Here is a 16001-nt window from a genome sequence, read left to right on the forward strand (position 1 = left end):
CTCTGCCTCCCCGGTTCACGCCATTCTCCTGCCTCGGCCTCTTGAGTAACTGGGACTACAGGTGCCCGCCCCCACGCCCGGCTTTTTTTTTTCTTTTTCTTTTTCTTTTTTGTATTTTTAGTAGGGACGGGGTTTCACCATGTTAGCCAGGATGGCCTCAATCTCCTGACGTCATGATCCACCCGCCTTGGCCTCCCAAAGTGCTGGGATTACAGGTATGAGCCACCACGCCCGGCCTCTTTTTAATTTTTTGAGGTTGGTGTCATTTCAAAGGTTCTAGTACTCCAAGCCATTAACACAACTGTTTCTTCTCTTCTCTTCAGTGTCCTTAGCTTTAGATCTATGAACTCAATGTGGAAGTGATCCTTTAGATTACTGACAAACCACATCCACAGGTCAAATCCCACCAGTAGCCTGTTTTTGTGAATAGTTTTCTTGGAACACAGCCACATCCATTCATTTTTGTATTGTCTATGGCTGCTTTTGCAGTTGCTACAGAAACCACATGGCCACAAAGCCAAAAATATTTACTCTCTGGCCCTTTAGAGAGTTTACCAACCCCTGCTCTGAGTACTTTACAATCATTGCAAAGCACGAGCATCCATAAAAAATGCTCATCCTGGCATCCATAAAAATGGTATTCATAAGGTACCTTGAGGGATGATGAAATGAGTAACCTGACAGATCTTTGGGGCTTAGGAAAGTCTACTCTACACCACTTGGGGCAGGACATGACATAGCATATACTTGGGATACACCTGTCTGAGAGCCCATTCTTCTTTTTGAGGAATCTGGGATCAATACATGATCTAAATCTTGGTACTGTGGGTCCTGCATTTGGATTTCCATGTGGATTTCATTTTGGCCAGGGCTGGAGTTACTGCTCCTGTTCACGATGATGGTGGTGGTGACCTATGGGGCATCCTAACTTCCTTCCCACATAGATGTCCCTGCTGCATTGGCCAACATGTGGCTCCAAAACTAGACTTAAAAAAGCATAAAGATGTTCCCATCACTGGTGGGGACAATCTGAGCCATTTGTGTTTTGAAACTAATTACTAGCACACCTGTGTAAGTGGTATAGTGTGCTCCTGAATATGTGGTCAGAATCTGTTAGTTATCACAGCCACTTGTCCTCTTCCCTTGAACAATGCTGCAGCAAAGGCAGAAACACCCATCTTCCAATATGATTTCCCAGGGCCCATTACATTAACTGGTGTCCACAACTTTGGCTCTGTATTCCAATCATATCAGCTGTGGAATCCTGAATCATCCATCACATTTTGAGGTCCCACCAACATATTCTTCCTTTTTCTTGTTTTATTATAGCATAAATTCATTGCAAAAGCTATGACAGTAGTGACTGTCCACTGTTTATATTGCTGTAAGGGATATGAGTGGGGCAAGAACCATTTGCACAAACAAAAAGAATGAAACTGCAAATTTATTAGAAAGTATAAAAATTAAAAAACAAAACCAAGCCTAACCAAAAAACAACAAGCAAAGACATACAACCTTTCCAGTTTACATTAACTTTGAGCATCACACACTATTAACCACTTAGTTGCATTTTATAAAAATGTCAATTTCAAGGTAGAGGGAGCTGAGTCAGGTAATAGGCCAGCCATCATAGTGTAACTAATTTAATGCTAAAATAAAGCACTGATCTCATTTGTGAAAAAAAGAGACGAGACCATTTTCTGGTTGGCATTGATTTAGGCAATGTATAAAAAAGCTTCCTGGTTGGAATGAGTTAAAAAATATTGCTGGCTGCTAATTTGCCATCTTGAGTAGGAAAACAAATCCCATCCCCCAAAAAACCCTGCCACTTTGGTGTCCTACATATTTTTTAAAAACATTCATTAAAAAAACCAAATCTATAATAAAAATGTCCCTGTTTGTTTTAAAAAACAACATTAGTAGGCTTCCCTTATCTACTAAAACCATTTGTTTTTCCTAAGATGCCTGGAAGCAGAAAAGCAAGTGAGATTAACTCACTGCGCAATTAATTAAAATTAGAATTCTTTCCTCTAAACAACTTTCAGAGCACCAGAAAGAAGAAAGGGCCCCATCAAAGGGAGAAATAAAGCCCTTCTGACTCACAGGAGATGAAATGTTCAGCCGGAGTTCTAACACATTCTAGCTGTCATCAAAAGTTCTTTATTGGATTACTCAGAAAATAACACAAGTGCTATTTTAAAAATGAAAGATACAGGCAACTAGGTTCCTTTCCCTTTTTTTTTTCTTTTCTTTTCTTTTTTTTTTTAACAAAACAAAATACCAGTGGCTAGCTTTCCTGTAACATCCTTTGGATTTGGTTAAAAAAAGAAAGAAAAGTCTACAGAACAGGATCACTGAATGCCACTTCAGCCCCACTTCCTGCAGGCTCTATTTTAATTAGCATCAAACAGGTTACAGAACATTTCTTCAGCTGCAGAAAGAAGTTCTGAATGGGTGACAGCTGCCCCGAGTCGCTCTACCTGGTTCCACTTTACCCCTCATAGGTCAGTGTGGTTTCTTGCCAAATAACACCTAATGTTTTACCCCTTATTCCTGCAGGGAGGCAGGCCCTGTGGCTGGCTGGGCAGAGAAAGAAAGAGAAAAACTAGCACAAACATAGAGACTATACATGGAGGGAGACAGGAGTCCCTCTTTCTGCTTCCTTCAAGAACTCGATAAATAATAACCTCAAAGTGCAACAATGCACAAATGTCTGGCACACAGGTTAGTCTGGAGTGACTTGTTATCACGGGGCTCCGTGGGGCAAGGGTGTGATCTCCTTCTGCATTTGTCTTTGGACCTCGTTAAAGGAAAAACAAAAAAAAAAAAGAGAGACGGATTTCCTATACACATATAAATAGTCCCTTAACTAGAAGGGAAAAAACAAACACACTGTTTCAAATGCATTTCTAAAAGATTTAAAATAAATCCAAACGGGAAATCTTGACTCCAAATTGTCTATTGCCCATGTGTCTCAGAGGAGAAACTACTGGGATGTTGGGAGAGGCATGTTGGGAGAGGTCTGACCCTGATCCTAACTCTAACTAGAGGCGCTGGTACTGGGACCTTAGGAAGAGGAGCGTGCACAGTGCAGGGAGCCAGGAGCTCTTGGTGGAGGTATTGAATACAGCTCTCACCTGTGATAGAAACCAGTGTCCTCAAGTCCAAAGGCACAGGTAAAATGGACTTGCAAGTGTTAAGGGAACTTCAGAGGCCAGTGTTGAGGCTGCATGAATGAGCAAGACAGGCTGGGTGTGGGTCACAGGGACATACAGCCAGGTCAGATTTTGGCTCAACTCAAGTTAGGTCCTCATTCCTTGGCTACGGGCAGGTCAGCTGGGAGGGTGACAGTCCAGAAACCAGGTATGTGGCTGTTAGTGCAAGGGCAGGTGTAGACTCCTGGCAGCCTGCATTTTAGGAGCTGAGAACTTGGATATCAACTCATGGCAGGGGCTCCCTGCCTATTCTGGGATGAGGCTGATGATACATGCTGCTGGAGAAAGCTCTCAGAATAAGCATTCTTGGGCAAATTTCTAAAGCCAGAATTTATACAGGGTAGATGGTTTCAGAGTCCTTCACAAAACTATAATCACATTGTAACTGCTGAAGGGTGTTTACTCACGTCCAAAGTTTTCCTTGGCCACTGACTCTGCTGGACTGATGGCAACATATAGGATTGTGCAAGGCAGGATTTGATGCTCAACTGGATGTCTTTTTTTGGGGGGTGACCATCCAATGATGGCCTCCTGGTTAGATCATGTAACCCAAATCCCCAAATGCCATAAGGTAGCTGCCCAGCAGAGAGAATTGGGTCCAGCGTCTCCTGCATTTCTGAGCATCCAATATAGCATAGAAACATTGCTCTCTCCCAGCCTACTTCAATACTGTTTTATCTGCTGTCTTTCCAACAGCAATAGAATAAAGTGAAAAGTAAGGGTGTGATCTCGGGCCCCAAGGGAAGAGTGAGCTCACAGAAAAAATGCACAACAGATCACGTCAACTGAGAGGCCAGAAAAAGATCTCTGAAATCTGGGGGAGGAGGGGAATGCAGAGATAGCTAATATCCCAAACTGTAACTTGAGACACCCTTACAGGTGCTTAACATGTTTCCCATGAGCACAAATTGTTAGAACGGCAACAAGTCAGAGCAGATTAACCCATATGGACTTTGGAATAACTGGGACTTATACTTCTTCAGTGCCCTGCCTGGGCTCAGAGTCCCTGGGCTCAGCAGTGCCCTCCTGGGGGCCAGGCTGCCCCGGGCTGTGGCCGGTGTCTTCCACACTCAGGAGGCTGCTGGCTGCCTGGGAGCTGGCACTGTTGGCACTCCCGGACCGGGAGCGGTAAGGGGGCAGGTTGGCTTGGTTCAGAGATTCCGTGTCAGAAGAGTAGGGCGGTGGAGGAAGATCATACCACGCAGGCCTGCGATGGGGACAGCAGAGGAGCAGGGACAGTGGAGACAGGAAAAGAAGAGAACACATTAGAGCCAAGACAAGCCAACTTCAGCCCATTTCTGAGATGGTGTTTCCAGTGTGAAATGAGATTTTCCATCCAAGTACAAAGACAATCAATTCAAGGACCAGGAACCACAGTGGAACAGAAAAGGCCAGTGTGTTCTGGCTGGTTCGTGTTGACCGGGCAGTGCCAAAACCACATCCTCTAGGTAGAACCAGAATGAGGTCACCCACCAAGTCCCTCGGCTCAACCTGGGTGGTTTGGCATTGCCACTCTGCTCCATTGGCCAGAAGCCCTGTGGTCAAGAGGCTGGGCTGGTATCTTGACTGGGCCTCTGATGGGAACATGGAATTGGCATTTCTACCGAAAGCTAACTCTTCCTGGCTGTGAACTGGGGTAAGTGAGAGGACATCCTCTCAACACCTCAGTCTGTATCTGCAGAAGAGGCTTGAAAGGAATGAATTGAACAGAAAAGACATTTTATTTTCTAGCTCTCATTTACTGAAGTCTCCGCGTGAGTCAGGCACTTTGCTGCGCCCCTTACATTTCTTTTTTTCTTTCTTTTTTTTTTTTTTTGAGACGGAGTCTTGCTCTGTCGCCCAGGCTGGAGTGCAGTGGCCGGATCTCAGCTCACTGCAAGCTCCACCTCCCGGGTTCACGCCATTCTCCTGCCTCAGCCTCCCGAGGAGCTGGGACTACAGGCGCCTGCCACCTCGCCCAGCTAGTTTTTTGCATTTTTAGTAGAGACGGGGTTTCACCGTGTTAGCCAGGATGGTCTTGATCTCCTGACCTTGCGATCCGCCCGTCTCGGCCTCCCAAAGTGCTGGGATTACAGACTTGAGCCACCGCGCCCGGCCGCCCCTTACATTTCTTACCTTATTTAATGCTCACAAGAATGCTGTGAGGTGGGCATTACTTTCATGCCTGCTACTCTGGCGAGGAAACTGAGGCACAGAGACATTCAATGTCTGGCCCAGGATCAGAAATAACTGGTAAACAGCAATGCTGGGATTTGAACTCACGCATTCTGTTTCCGGATTCGGCAATTTTAACCCTACCCTACGCTGGATGGTCCATATGAAGAGGTTATGAGTGGGAACTTTATTAGGTGAGGAAGGTCCTGAATTCTTACACTTATTTGCAAAGAGATCCTTAAGTGCCATCCCCTCCCCTGAACTCTGAAACTTTATTCACCTTTTATGAGGAAGGAAAACGAAGATCAAATAATATAAGAGCTGCCATTGAAAAGGGTCCAAGGAAGAGCCTAGTCACCATCAGAACATGGCCTGCAAAATGTCTAATGCCATACATGGCAGAGCTCGAGGAAGAGGGATGCTGATCAGGAAACGGACCCACTACTTGCTTCAACTACAGAACTCTGCTTCTTGGCTTTATATATACTGGGGGCTCTTGTACAATTCCATTTGCAATGTGATGTCTACTGCTTAAAAAAGCTTGAAAGTGCTCCTTTCCGCCTCCTTTATTTTATATGAGCCAAGCAAAGTTAAGGAACTCACTGATTCTCTCATTCCTTCACTTCTTCATTCATCCATTCATTCCACAGATACTAACCAAACCTCTCACATGTACTGGGCACTGCTCTGTAGTAGCAGGTGAGGCTCAGAGCTGGTCTGTGGCCAGAACATGGAGCAGTGTGGCATTCCCAGGAGGAGCAGGCCTCTGAGTTAGCCAGGATCCTAACTGTATGTTCCTCAGACAAGTCATTTAACATCCCAGAGCCTCAGTTTCCTCATCTGTAGAATTTGGAAATTTCCTGACTTGTGCAACCATCACCATAATCCAGTTTTGGAACATTCCTATCAGTTTCCTCCCACAGTGAGGCGCTGAGAGGATTAAATGAGGTGATACATGTAGAGCACTTTGCAAGGACTTGGAGAGTGTCAGATGCTGCCACTACCTACGGCAGCTGAAGCCAGGCTCTCAGTAAGACCTAGGAACCTCAGTGTGTGCACCTGTTCCCCTCCCCACAATGGATGACCTCTCCCGCCTCAATCTCTTCTATCTAGCACACACCTCTGGTCCAGCAAGGCCTCGGAGTAGGAGGGTGGGGAGCCTACTTCCGACGCATTCTGCTCCGCCTGGCTGGCCACATACTGGATGCCATTATTGACGTTGTAGGTGACGTTGCAGTGGTGGGGGTGGTCCAGGACCACCAGGCGGGACAGCAGCACAGGGTGCTGCAGCCGGTGCACGGGCAGCGTCATGAGGTTGTTCCGTTTCCGCTGGTGGTGCAAGACCAGTGCCAGCAGGGCCACCACCAGCACGAAGATGACGGAGCTGCCGATGATGGCATAGGTGATGCTGGGGTAATACACAAGCTGGTTCTCTGAAGTCACAAACACCTGCCCGCTGCCAGGTTCTGAGAAACCCCAGAGAGAGGAGAGAAAAGACAGTAGGTTACCAGTTTGGCTCATCTTTGTGTTTCAACGTCAGCCCCAGAATTTGCATGCGAACGTTCACAGTAGCCCTATTCACAATAGCCAAAAAGTGGAAACTGCCCAAATGTCCACCAGCTGATGAGCGGATAAACAAAAGGTGGTACATCCACCCAGTGGAATATTATTTGGCCATAAAAAGTAATAAATACTGATACATGCTACTGCATGGATGGAACTCAAAAACATGATGCAGTAAAATAATCCAGACACAAAAGATCACATATTGTATGATTCTGTTTATACGAAATCTCCAGGAAAGGCGATTTTGCAGAGGCAGAAAGTAGATTAGTGGTTGCCTAGAGTGGGAAAGAGAATGGGGATTAACAGTCAACGGGCAGGAGGAATCTTGCTGGGGTGATGGGAATGTTCTGAAACTGGTTTATGGTGATGGTTACACAAATTGGCTAATTTCCCCCCGCAACATGACTGAACTGTACACTTAAAATGGGCAAATTTTAAGTACTGCAAATAATACCTCAATTAAGTCGTTTTAAAAAGTATCACATACTATCCAGGGAACAGGAGTGAGAGTTCTGGTGGCAGAAATCAGTTCTTTAGTAGAAATGTATAATGTAATACACCTCAGGAACACAGCTCTGGGGTCCTCATACCTGCAGATCATTTATTTTAGGCCAGTCCCACATGGAGCTTTTGAGATGGAGAGCCAGCACAGCCCAGCCTAACAGCAGGAACTCCTGGGCTCAAATCCCAGCCCCTCAAAACTTGCTTGCTGTGTGCCTTTTGGAAGTGCTACCCTCTCCCGGCTGCAAAATGGAGATGTACTAGTGCCAAGTTCTCGGGGCTTCTGTGAGCATGAAATGAGTCAATACTCATCAAGCCCCTGAACACAGCTACACGCTGTGCTTTGTAAGTGCATGTGTTTGGTGCATACAAATACAGGATTGATTATTTATTTATTTATTTATTTATTTATTTGAGACAGGGTCTTGCTCTGTCACCCAGCCTGCAGTGCAGTGGCACGATCTTGGTGCACTCAACCTCTGCCGCCCAGGTTCAAGCAATTCTCTCACCTCAGCCTCCCAAGTAGCTGGGACTACAGGTGCATGCCACCATGCTCAGCTACTTTTTGTATTTTAGAGATGGGGTTTCACCATGTTGGCCAGGCCGGTCTCGAACTCCTGACCTCAAGTGATCCAACTGCCTCGGCCTCCCAAAGTGCTGGGATTACAGGCGTGAGCCACTGTGCCTGGCCAAGTATGTGCTTTATATCACATCTCCCTGCTTCATAACAACTCCACGGGGGAGGTGTTGTGATTCTCCTTTTTTTTTTTAGATGAAGAAAATGAAGCTCAGAGAAGTCAGTTCCCCCGACCGAGGCCACACAGTTTGGAGGTAAGGAGCTGTGCATGAGTTGAGTCCAGGGGTCTGACTTCAGAACCTGGCCCCAGCGTTCTGCTCTACCTCACCCGAATAAGACCTGCCAGGCAATCTGCAGGCACTTCCTCGGGAGTTCCAGGGTGAAGGTCTGATACACATCCCACCCCTGCAGGTTGCTCTCCTAATATCCTTCTCTGCACACATGCTAAGGAACCATACTTCAAGCACTCAGGTAAGGAGCTTCCCAGTCAGCAGGACATACCTGGCCACCACTGTAAGGTCCAGGCAGGTGGAGGAAACCAGGGGTTCAAGCTGGATACCCCTCATCTTTACCGACAGCTGCCACTACCTACTGTCATGGCCTAGTTGGAAGAATAATCTAAATGCAGCTCAAGTGAGTACACTTGGTGGCCACGACCCTGTCCTTGTTCTGCCTGTGAGGCAGTGAGGAGGTTTCAGTGGGTCCACAGGGGTCAAAATGTAACCATGAAATAGCAGCAGTGGCAGCGACTCCAGGTGACTCATGTCTGCTGTCCTGGCATCGGCTAAGGACTTTACTCCATCCCTCATCACTAGCTGTGCATCTGTTTTGTTCACTGCTATATCCCGAGAGAGTAGGATGGTGCCTGGCACATAGTAGGCACTCAATAAATACCCGCCACGCAACGGGGAAAAAATCTGTTTATTCACATGCCCTAGTAAAGTAAGTTCTGCTGTTATTCCTATTTTTCAGATGAGCAAATTGACTCAGAGAGGTGAATTATTTTGTCTAACATCACCTAAGAAGTAGGCAGAGGAATAGGAATAGAATGTAGATGTTTCTCCTTCAAAAAACCACAGACCGTGAAACACATTGACTTCTCTTCTTTTCTGATACAAACATTTTCTGATTCCCCAAACGATCCCGATCTGAGACAAACGATGACGTTCCCCTTCAAGGTCCGGTTCTGTGTGTTCATTTGTCTCTCCAGCCACACCCCAGCATAGACTAAAAGCTACAAAGATTCTCCAAATACCTGGCGGTCACTGTTTCAATGATTCATTGCACAGAAAGAAGCAAATAGGGGCCCAGCAGAAAGACAGAATCATGTTGCACTACGGTTAAGGGAGGGGGGCGGTTTTTGGATGTTTTCTGAAGACAATTAGCTGTCACTCAGGGATTCTGCCGGAGTTCTCTCTGTTCTCCGCTTACACAGTTAGAAGCTGGGTGGAGGCTTGTGTATGTGTATGTTTCAGAATTCAGGCTTAAGCTAAAATATCTTCTTTATTTTGTTATCTAGCAGGGAGAGCTGCAGAGTTAGGAGCCTTGGGGGGAATCCTGGAGCCACTGCTTCTAGCTGTTGGAGCTCAAGCGAATTATTTAACTCTTAGAAGCCTCACCCTCTTTGTCTGTGAAATGGTGGCGGTCCTGGGTAAACAACAGTATCCGTATCTCCCCGGATTATCCAGATGGTAGAGTATAATATATACACTGAGCACAGTGCCTGGCAAGGGTTTGCCTCAGTAATGCCAGCTCTTTTCTGTAACCACCACCACCACAACAAAATAATAATGATAATTATTATATAACTTTGAAGAAGAAACATCTAAATTCTAGTCCTGTTCCTCTGCCTACTTCGTAGGTGATGTTAGACAAAATAATTCACCTCTCTGAGTCAATCTGCTCATCTGAATTTGCTCATATAATTATAATTTATATAATAAATAATAGACCTAAAATTTACCATTGTAACCATTTTAAAGTGCACAGTTCAGTGGCGCTTAACATTCATACACATTATTAACGTTCATAAATGTTATTGTGCATCCATCACCACTATCCAGCTCCAGAATTTTTCATCATCCCTCACTGATGAACACTAGATTTTAGTGTTGCCTTTCTTACCATTATCCTCACCAACTTCTTGCAACCGGGGGTAGAAAGCTGGGGGAGCCACCTCTGGCGGATGGGGTTGAGTTGGGGAGAAGATATGAACAGACTGAGTTCCACTCCAGTGAGATGTATTTCTTTTTTTTATTCCTTTTTAATTTTTAATATATATTTTTTGAGACAAGGTCTCACTCTGTTGCCCAACCTGGAGTGCAGTGGTGATCTTGGTTCAACAGCCTCCACCTCCTGGGCTCGAGCCACCTTCCTGTCTCAGTGGCTGGGACTACAAGCGTGCGCCACACAAACCAGCTAATTTTTGCATAGTTCGTAACGACAGAGTCTCCCTATATTGCCCAGGCTGGTCTTGAACTCCTGGGCTCAGGTAATCTATCCGTCTCGGCCTTCCAAACTGTTGGGATTACAGGCGTGAGTCACTGCTCCTGGCCAGTGAAACGTATTTCTTAAAGGAGGAAAGTGGGTAAACTGTCACACAGAAAACAAATGGTCCAGAGGTTTTAAAATGCTGACTTCTGTGTAAACACGTGAGGTTTTAAGAATACAAGTGGGAGCCCTTTAAAATGCATAGGATATAAAATGCCTGTGGAACTTAATGGTCTCACTTATGTCTCCGAAAGCAGGCTCTCTTCAGACATCTCTTCACTTTGGCAGGCGAGACGCAGCGATCACATTTGCCTGAGAAATTATGATGTTGCATAACTCAGTGGTGCCTGCTCTCGTTTTTGCTGTGTGTAAAATGTCATCTTGTGTTAATTCATTAACTAGGCCCACTTTTCTTAAGAGCTTAATGAGCCTGTTGGCCAAATTACTAATATCAGAGTTGCCTGGGACCTAAGTTCCAAGTGCATAATCCATGGATAATGAAGTTTCCATTTATTCTGGCTGTCCCTCAAGCTAATGCCCTTGTGCTCCACTGTCAAGCATCTTGAATTCTTGTTCTGTCCATGCCGCTTCTACTGTACTAATTCCAGGCAATCTGGTCACTATTAGAGACTGCTGTTCTATCAAGACTGCCAGTAGCTCCACGGCCGCTTGTGGAGAAGCAGGCTGTGTTTTGTACAACTCCAGAGGTGCTCTTCACCTCAAAGTCATTACATATTTCCTTAGCAGATGGCAGCCAAGTGTCTTGAGGAGGAGTACCTTTAACTAATTCACTCAGAGGTGCTGTCTGGACCAGCGAAGGCACTCAAGCAGCTGACACTTGTGACTCGGTGTTCCTTCGCTTCCAAAAAAATCCCCTCCTCCAGATGCAAATTAAATTTCCTACTGGATACCATTTTTCACCCATCAGATTGGCAAAAGCTAAGTTTGAGCTCATATTTTGCTGGCCAGGTCTCAGGCAAACAGGTATATTCATGCCTGGTATATATATGCAGACATGGCTAGTGGGAGGATAAGTTGGTACCAACCCAGGGTGGTGGAGGAGCTAATAATATATATTAATATAAAATGTGCATATGTTTTGAGATTGGCCAGGCATGGTGACTCCTATCTATAAATCCAGCTCTTTGGGAGGTGAAAGCAGAGAGGAGAGCTTGAGCCCAGGAGTTCGAGACCAGCCTGGGCAACATAGGGAGACCCTGTCTCTACAAAAAATAAACATTTAATAATTTAATAAATTAGCTGGGTGTAGTGGCATGCACCTGTAGTCCCAGCTATTCAGGAGGCTAAGAAGGAAGATCACTTGAGCCTAGGAGTTTGAGGTTGCAGTGAGCTATGATCATGCCACTATGCTCTAGCCTGAGCGACAGAGTGAGACCCTGTCTCTAAAAAACCAACAAACAAAATAAGCATTCATGAAAGCATGGTTCATAACAGCAAAATATATCAGAAACAATCCAAATGTTTATCAATTGCAGCCTGGCTAAATAAATTATGCTGTATCCATACAATCTTGTACCTATTTTTAAAATTAGGGAACCTCTACATATACTGATACGAACAATTGGAAGGATATATCGATAAGGAGAAAAAAGCAAAGTTCAGTCGAGAATGTATAGAATATATCTGGAAAGACACAACGTAACTAGTAACACTGGGAGCTTCCAGGAAGGGGAATAGATGCTTGTGGAGAGGGAGATTTACTTTTTATTGTTTACTCCTTTCTTACTTTGTAGAATTTGTTCTGTATTATCTATTAAAAAAACAAGCACTCTGTCCTCTTCCTTTAGACATGCCCAGGCTGATGGTGCATCTCAGTTTCTTTATTTTTATTTTTAGACATAGGGTCTTGCTGTGCTGCCCAGGTTGCTCTTGAACTCCCAGGCTCAAGCGATCCTCACACCTAAGCCTCTGAGTAGCTGGGATTGCAGCATGTGCCACTGTACCTGGCTCAGTTTCTTTATTGTTTCTTGTCCTTCTCTCCCTGTAGGTGCTTCTTGGGGTTCAGGCCTCACTGTCCCATGCTCACTTGAAGACCCCTTGCTGACTCATGACTCCCTGAGGACAGCTTCCAATGCCTCCAGCCTGACTTTTTTTTTTTTTTTTAGGACAGGGTCTCACTCTCTCTCCCAGGCTGGAGTGCAGTGGCACAGTCCTGGCTACTGCACAATCTTGGCTCACCGCAACCTCCAACTCCTGGGTTCAAGTGATTCTCCGGCCTCAGCCTCATGAATAACTGGGATTATAAGCGCATGACACCCACCATGCCCCGCTACTTTTATATTTTTAGTAGAGATGGGGTTTCCCTATCTCTAACTCCTGACCTCAAGTGATCCACCCACCTCAGCGTCCCAAAGCGCTGGGACTATAGGCGTGAGCCACCGTGCCTGGCCCAGCCTGACCTCCTGAGTCCAGAATTCCTGTTCTGGAATATTCACTGTCCTTCAAACTGACTCTTCCTCATCCCTTTGAAAAACTCCTACCTTGCTATTTTTTTAAGTGCTTTCTTCAGTTTGTTTTTCCTCCAGATTATATATTTTAAAAGTTAGATTTGTTGAGGTATACCTTAGGCATAATACAATTTGCCCTTTAAAAACGCACCATTAGATGAATTCTGATAAAATGAAACAGTCACACATCCTCTTCCACAATCAAGATATAGACTCTTCCATCCCCCACAAAAGGTATTTTGTGCTTCTTGTGGTCAATCTTCTCCCCTCATTCCAAGCCTCTGGAAACCAGGGGTCTATTTTCTGTCCAAATAGATCCACTTTTTTTCCAGAAAGCCATACAAGTGGAATCCTACAGTATGCAGTATCCTACAGTACGTAAAAACAAATTTTTACGTAGTCCTTTGCATCAATTCTTTCTTAATGGTGTTTTTTATACTCTATTCCATCTGGCTTCTTTCACTCAGCACACTGCTTTTGAGATTCATCCATGTTTCTTTAAGCGTTAATATTTCATTCCTTTTTGTCCCTGAGTAGTATTCAGTTGCATGGATGTATCACAATTTGTTTGATTCCCCAAATGAGGGAGGGTACTGGGCTGTTTCCAGTTTCAGGAGGGCTGGTCTTTGTGCTAACATATATTTTCATTATTTCTTTGGCATACTAGGGCTGAGAGATTTCTGGGTCATATGGGAAGCATATATTTAACTTTAGAAGAAATTGTCCCACTGTTCTCCAAAGTTACTATAGCATTTCCCATCTCCACCAGCAGCAATGTATAATTCTCAGTCATCCTGTGTTCTCACCAGCACTTAGTAATACCAGTTTTTTTAATTTTAGCCATCTTAATAGGTATTTAGTGGTATCTTATTGATACCAGTTAAAACCTCTTATTGAGGTTTTAATTAGCATTTCCCAATGACTAATGGTGTGAGCATCTGTTCATGTACTGATTTGCCACAGTTTAATCTTCTTTAATGAAGTGTTTATTCAAATCTTTTGCCCATTTTTAAATTGGTTTGACATTATTATTGGATAGTAAGAGCACTTGATATGTTCTGCAACATAGTATTCTATCACAAATGTGTTTTGCAAATATTTTCTCCTAGTCTATGGCTTTTCATTTTCTTTACAGTGTCTTAAAAAGAGCTTTTTGGTGTTTTCTTTTTTAAGACTAGTCAATGAACAGAAGGTTTCAAAACACATTTTTATATAGTACTTTGCATCAATTCTTTCTTTTTTTTTTAATTCTTTCTTAATAGTTTGTGTTTTTTATATTCATTTCAAGGAATCTTCTCCTATATCATTGCTTAGAAGAAGTCTTATAGCTTTAGCTTTTACATTTATGTCTATGATCCACAGCAAGTTAATTTTTGTTTATGCTGCAAGGTAAAGGTCAAGGTTCTTTTTATCTCCCCATTTAGCTTTCCAATTTTTCTAACACCATTTGTTGAAAAGCCTATCCTCTCTTATTGAATTACCTTGGCACCTTTGTTGAAAATCAATTGACCATACAAGTCTGAGTCTATTCTTAGACTATCTATTTTGTATGATTGAGCTATACACCTATCTTTATGCCAATAAGGGTGTTGTTAACTACAGCTTTATAGTTAAGTCTTGAAATGAGGCAGTGTGTCTTGCATGCCTTTTCCCCCCTTCTAAAATGAACTTTATTTCTGATTATAAAAATCCATGTTATTTAAAAAAAAGTAATATAGAAATATTCAAGGCAGACAAAACGTCCCCTCCTCTCCCTCAAACCTACTAGGATTCTACTAGACGTGGTTTACAGTTTGGTATAGACCAGGAGCTGGTGAACTTTTTCTGTCAAGGGCCAGACAGTAAATATTTTATGCTTTGTGAGCTACAAAAGTAGCATAAAAGCTGTCATGGATAATATGTCAATGAATGAATGTGGTTGTGTCCCAATTAAACTTTATTTACAAAAACAGGTGGCAGGTCAGATTTGGCCCACTGGCCGTAGTTTGCTGTCTACCCACAGCATAGATCCTTGAAAACTGCTCCCTATGCTTGTGAACATGCATGTACTTGTCTTCATGCTATATGGATACTTCAGCATGTGGGTATCCTTCCTTGTCACCTATACCTTTGTGAAAGAATAGCCACATAGTATCCCACTATAGAGATAAACTATAGTTTATTTAACCAAACCTCCATTGAAGTACCTTTAGGTTACATCCCATTTTTGCTATTACAAACAATGCTACAATACCATTCAGGCAGACAGTGAGGGTCATGAGGGAAGGGGCCAGTGATCTTTGGTCGCTGATGCACTTATTTCTTGGGACGAATTCCTAGATGCTGGATGTTTCCCTGGCCATCTGGTCTGCCAGGTTTGAACACTTGGGGTTGTCTTGAACATTCTCCTTTTTCTCTGTCCACATCAAGCAACCAAGTATGGTCAATTTCTACTGTGCAGTGTTTCTCCAGCCTCTTAACTTCACGGCCATTCTCATGGCCACGCCCAGGCCCAGGCCAGGAAGAAAACCTCTGTGAGAGTCTTGCCAACTGTAGCCTCTTCGAACTGAAGTCTTTTTGCAATACTCCCACAAGTCTGAACATTACCAAGGACTGTGTTGCTGTGTAATTCTTGTAATATTCTTTAGATTGAGGAACCTCAGTGGCTCACATCACCCTGTTTGGCCTGTCATTCACAGACAGCACTGTTCCCTGTGCTTAATTTCCCAGCATCAACCCCTAGAGGGCATGGGGAAAAGTCCAGAGTTGGAATGAGGAACACCATTTGCCTTGTGACACATCCTCATTCCTGATTTGAACTAAATAATGATACTAATAATACTAACAACCATCACCACCATGCATATTTGCTTTGAACTCAAAAACAAGAGTAACCATAATATCATCACCATAATTATCCTAGCAGCTCTTACCCTATTCTCATTAATATCTGATGTGTTTTACACATTCTAACACTTTTAATCCTTACACCATCTGTATTGAGTTGAGTAGTGTCCCCCCCGAAAAATATGTCCACCCAGAACCTCACAA

The 16001-nt window shown here is 43.9% G+C and overlaps 1 protein-coding gene across 1 annotated transcript in view; it reads right to left on the reverse strand.

Moving 5' to 3' along the window:
• Nucleotides 1-1425: 1425 nt before the first annotated feature.
• LDLRAD3 (low density lipoprotein receptor class A domain containing 3) overlaps nt 1426-16001 on the reverse strand; it is a 293157-nt gene continuing 278581 nt past the window's right edge. The window contains 2 exon segments of the mRNA XM_033205049.1: nt 1426-4422; nt 6490-6835. Of these exon segments, the coding sequence (XP_033060940.1) occupies nt 4185-4422; nt 6490-6835 (584 nt within the window). The 3' untranslated portion in view covers nt 1426-4184.

This window comes from Trachypithecus francoisi, unplaced genomic scaffold (assembly GCF_009764315.1).
Source record: "Trachypithecus francoisi isolate TF-2019V2 unplaced genomic scaffold, Tfra_2.0 Lachesis_group8, whole genome shotgun sequence".
Classification (NCBI taxonomy): domain Eukaryota; kingdom Metazoa; phylum Chordata; class Mammalia; order Primates; family Cercopithecidae; genus Trachypithecus; species Trachypithecus francoisi.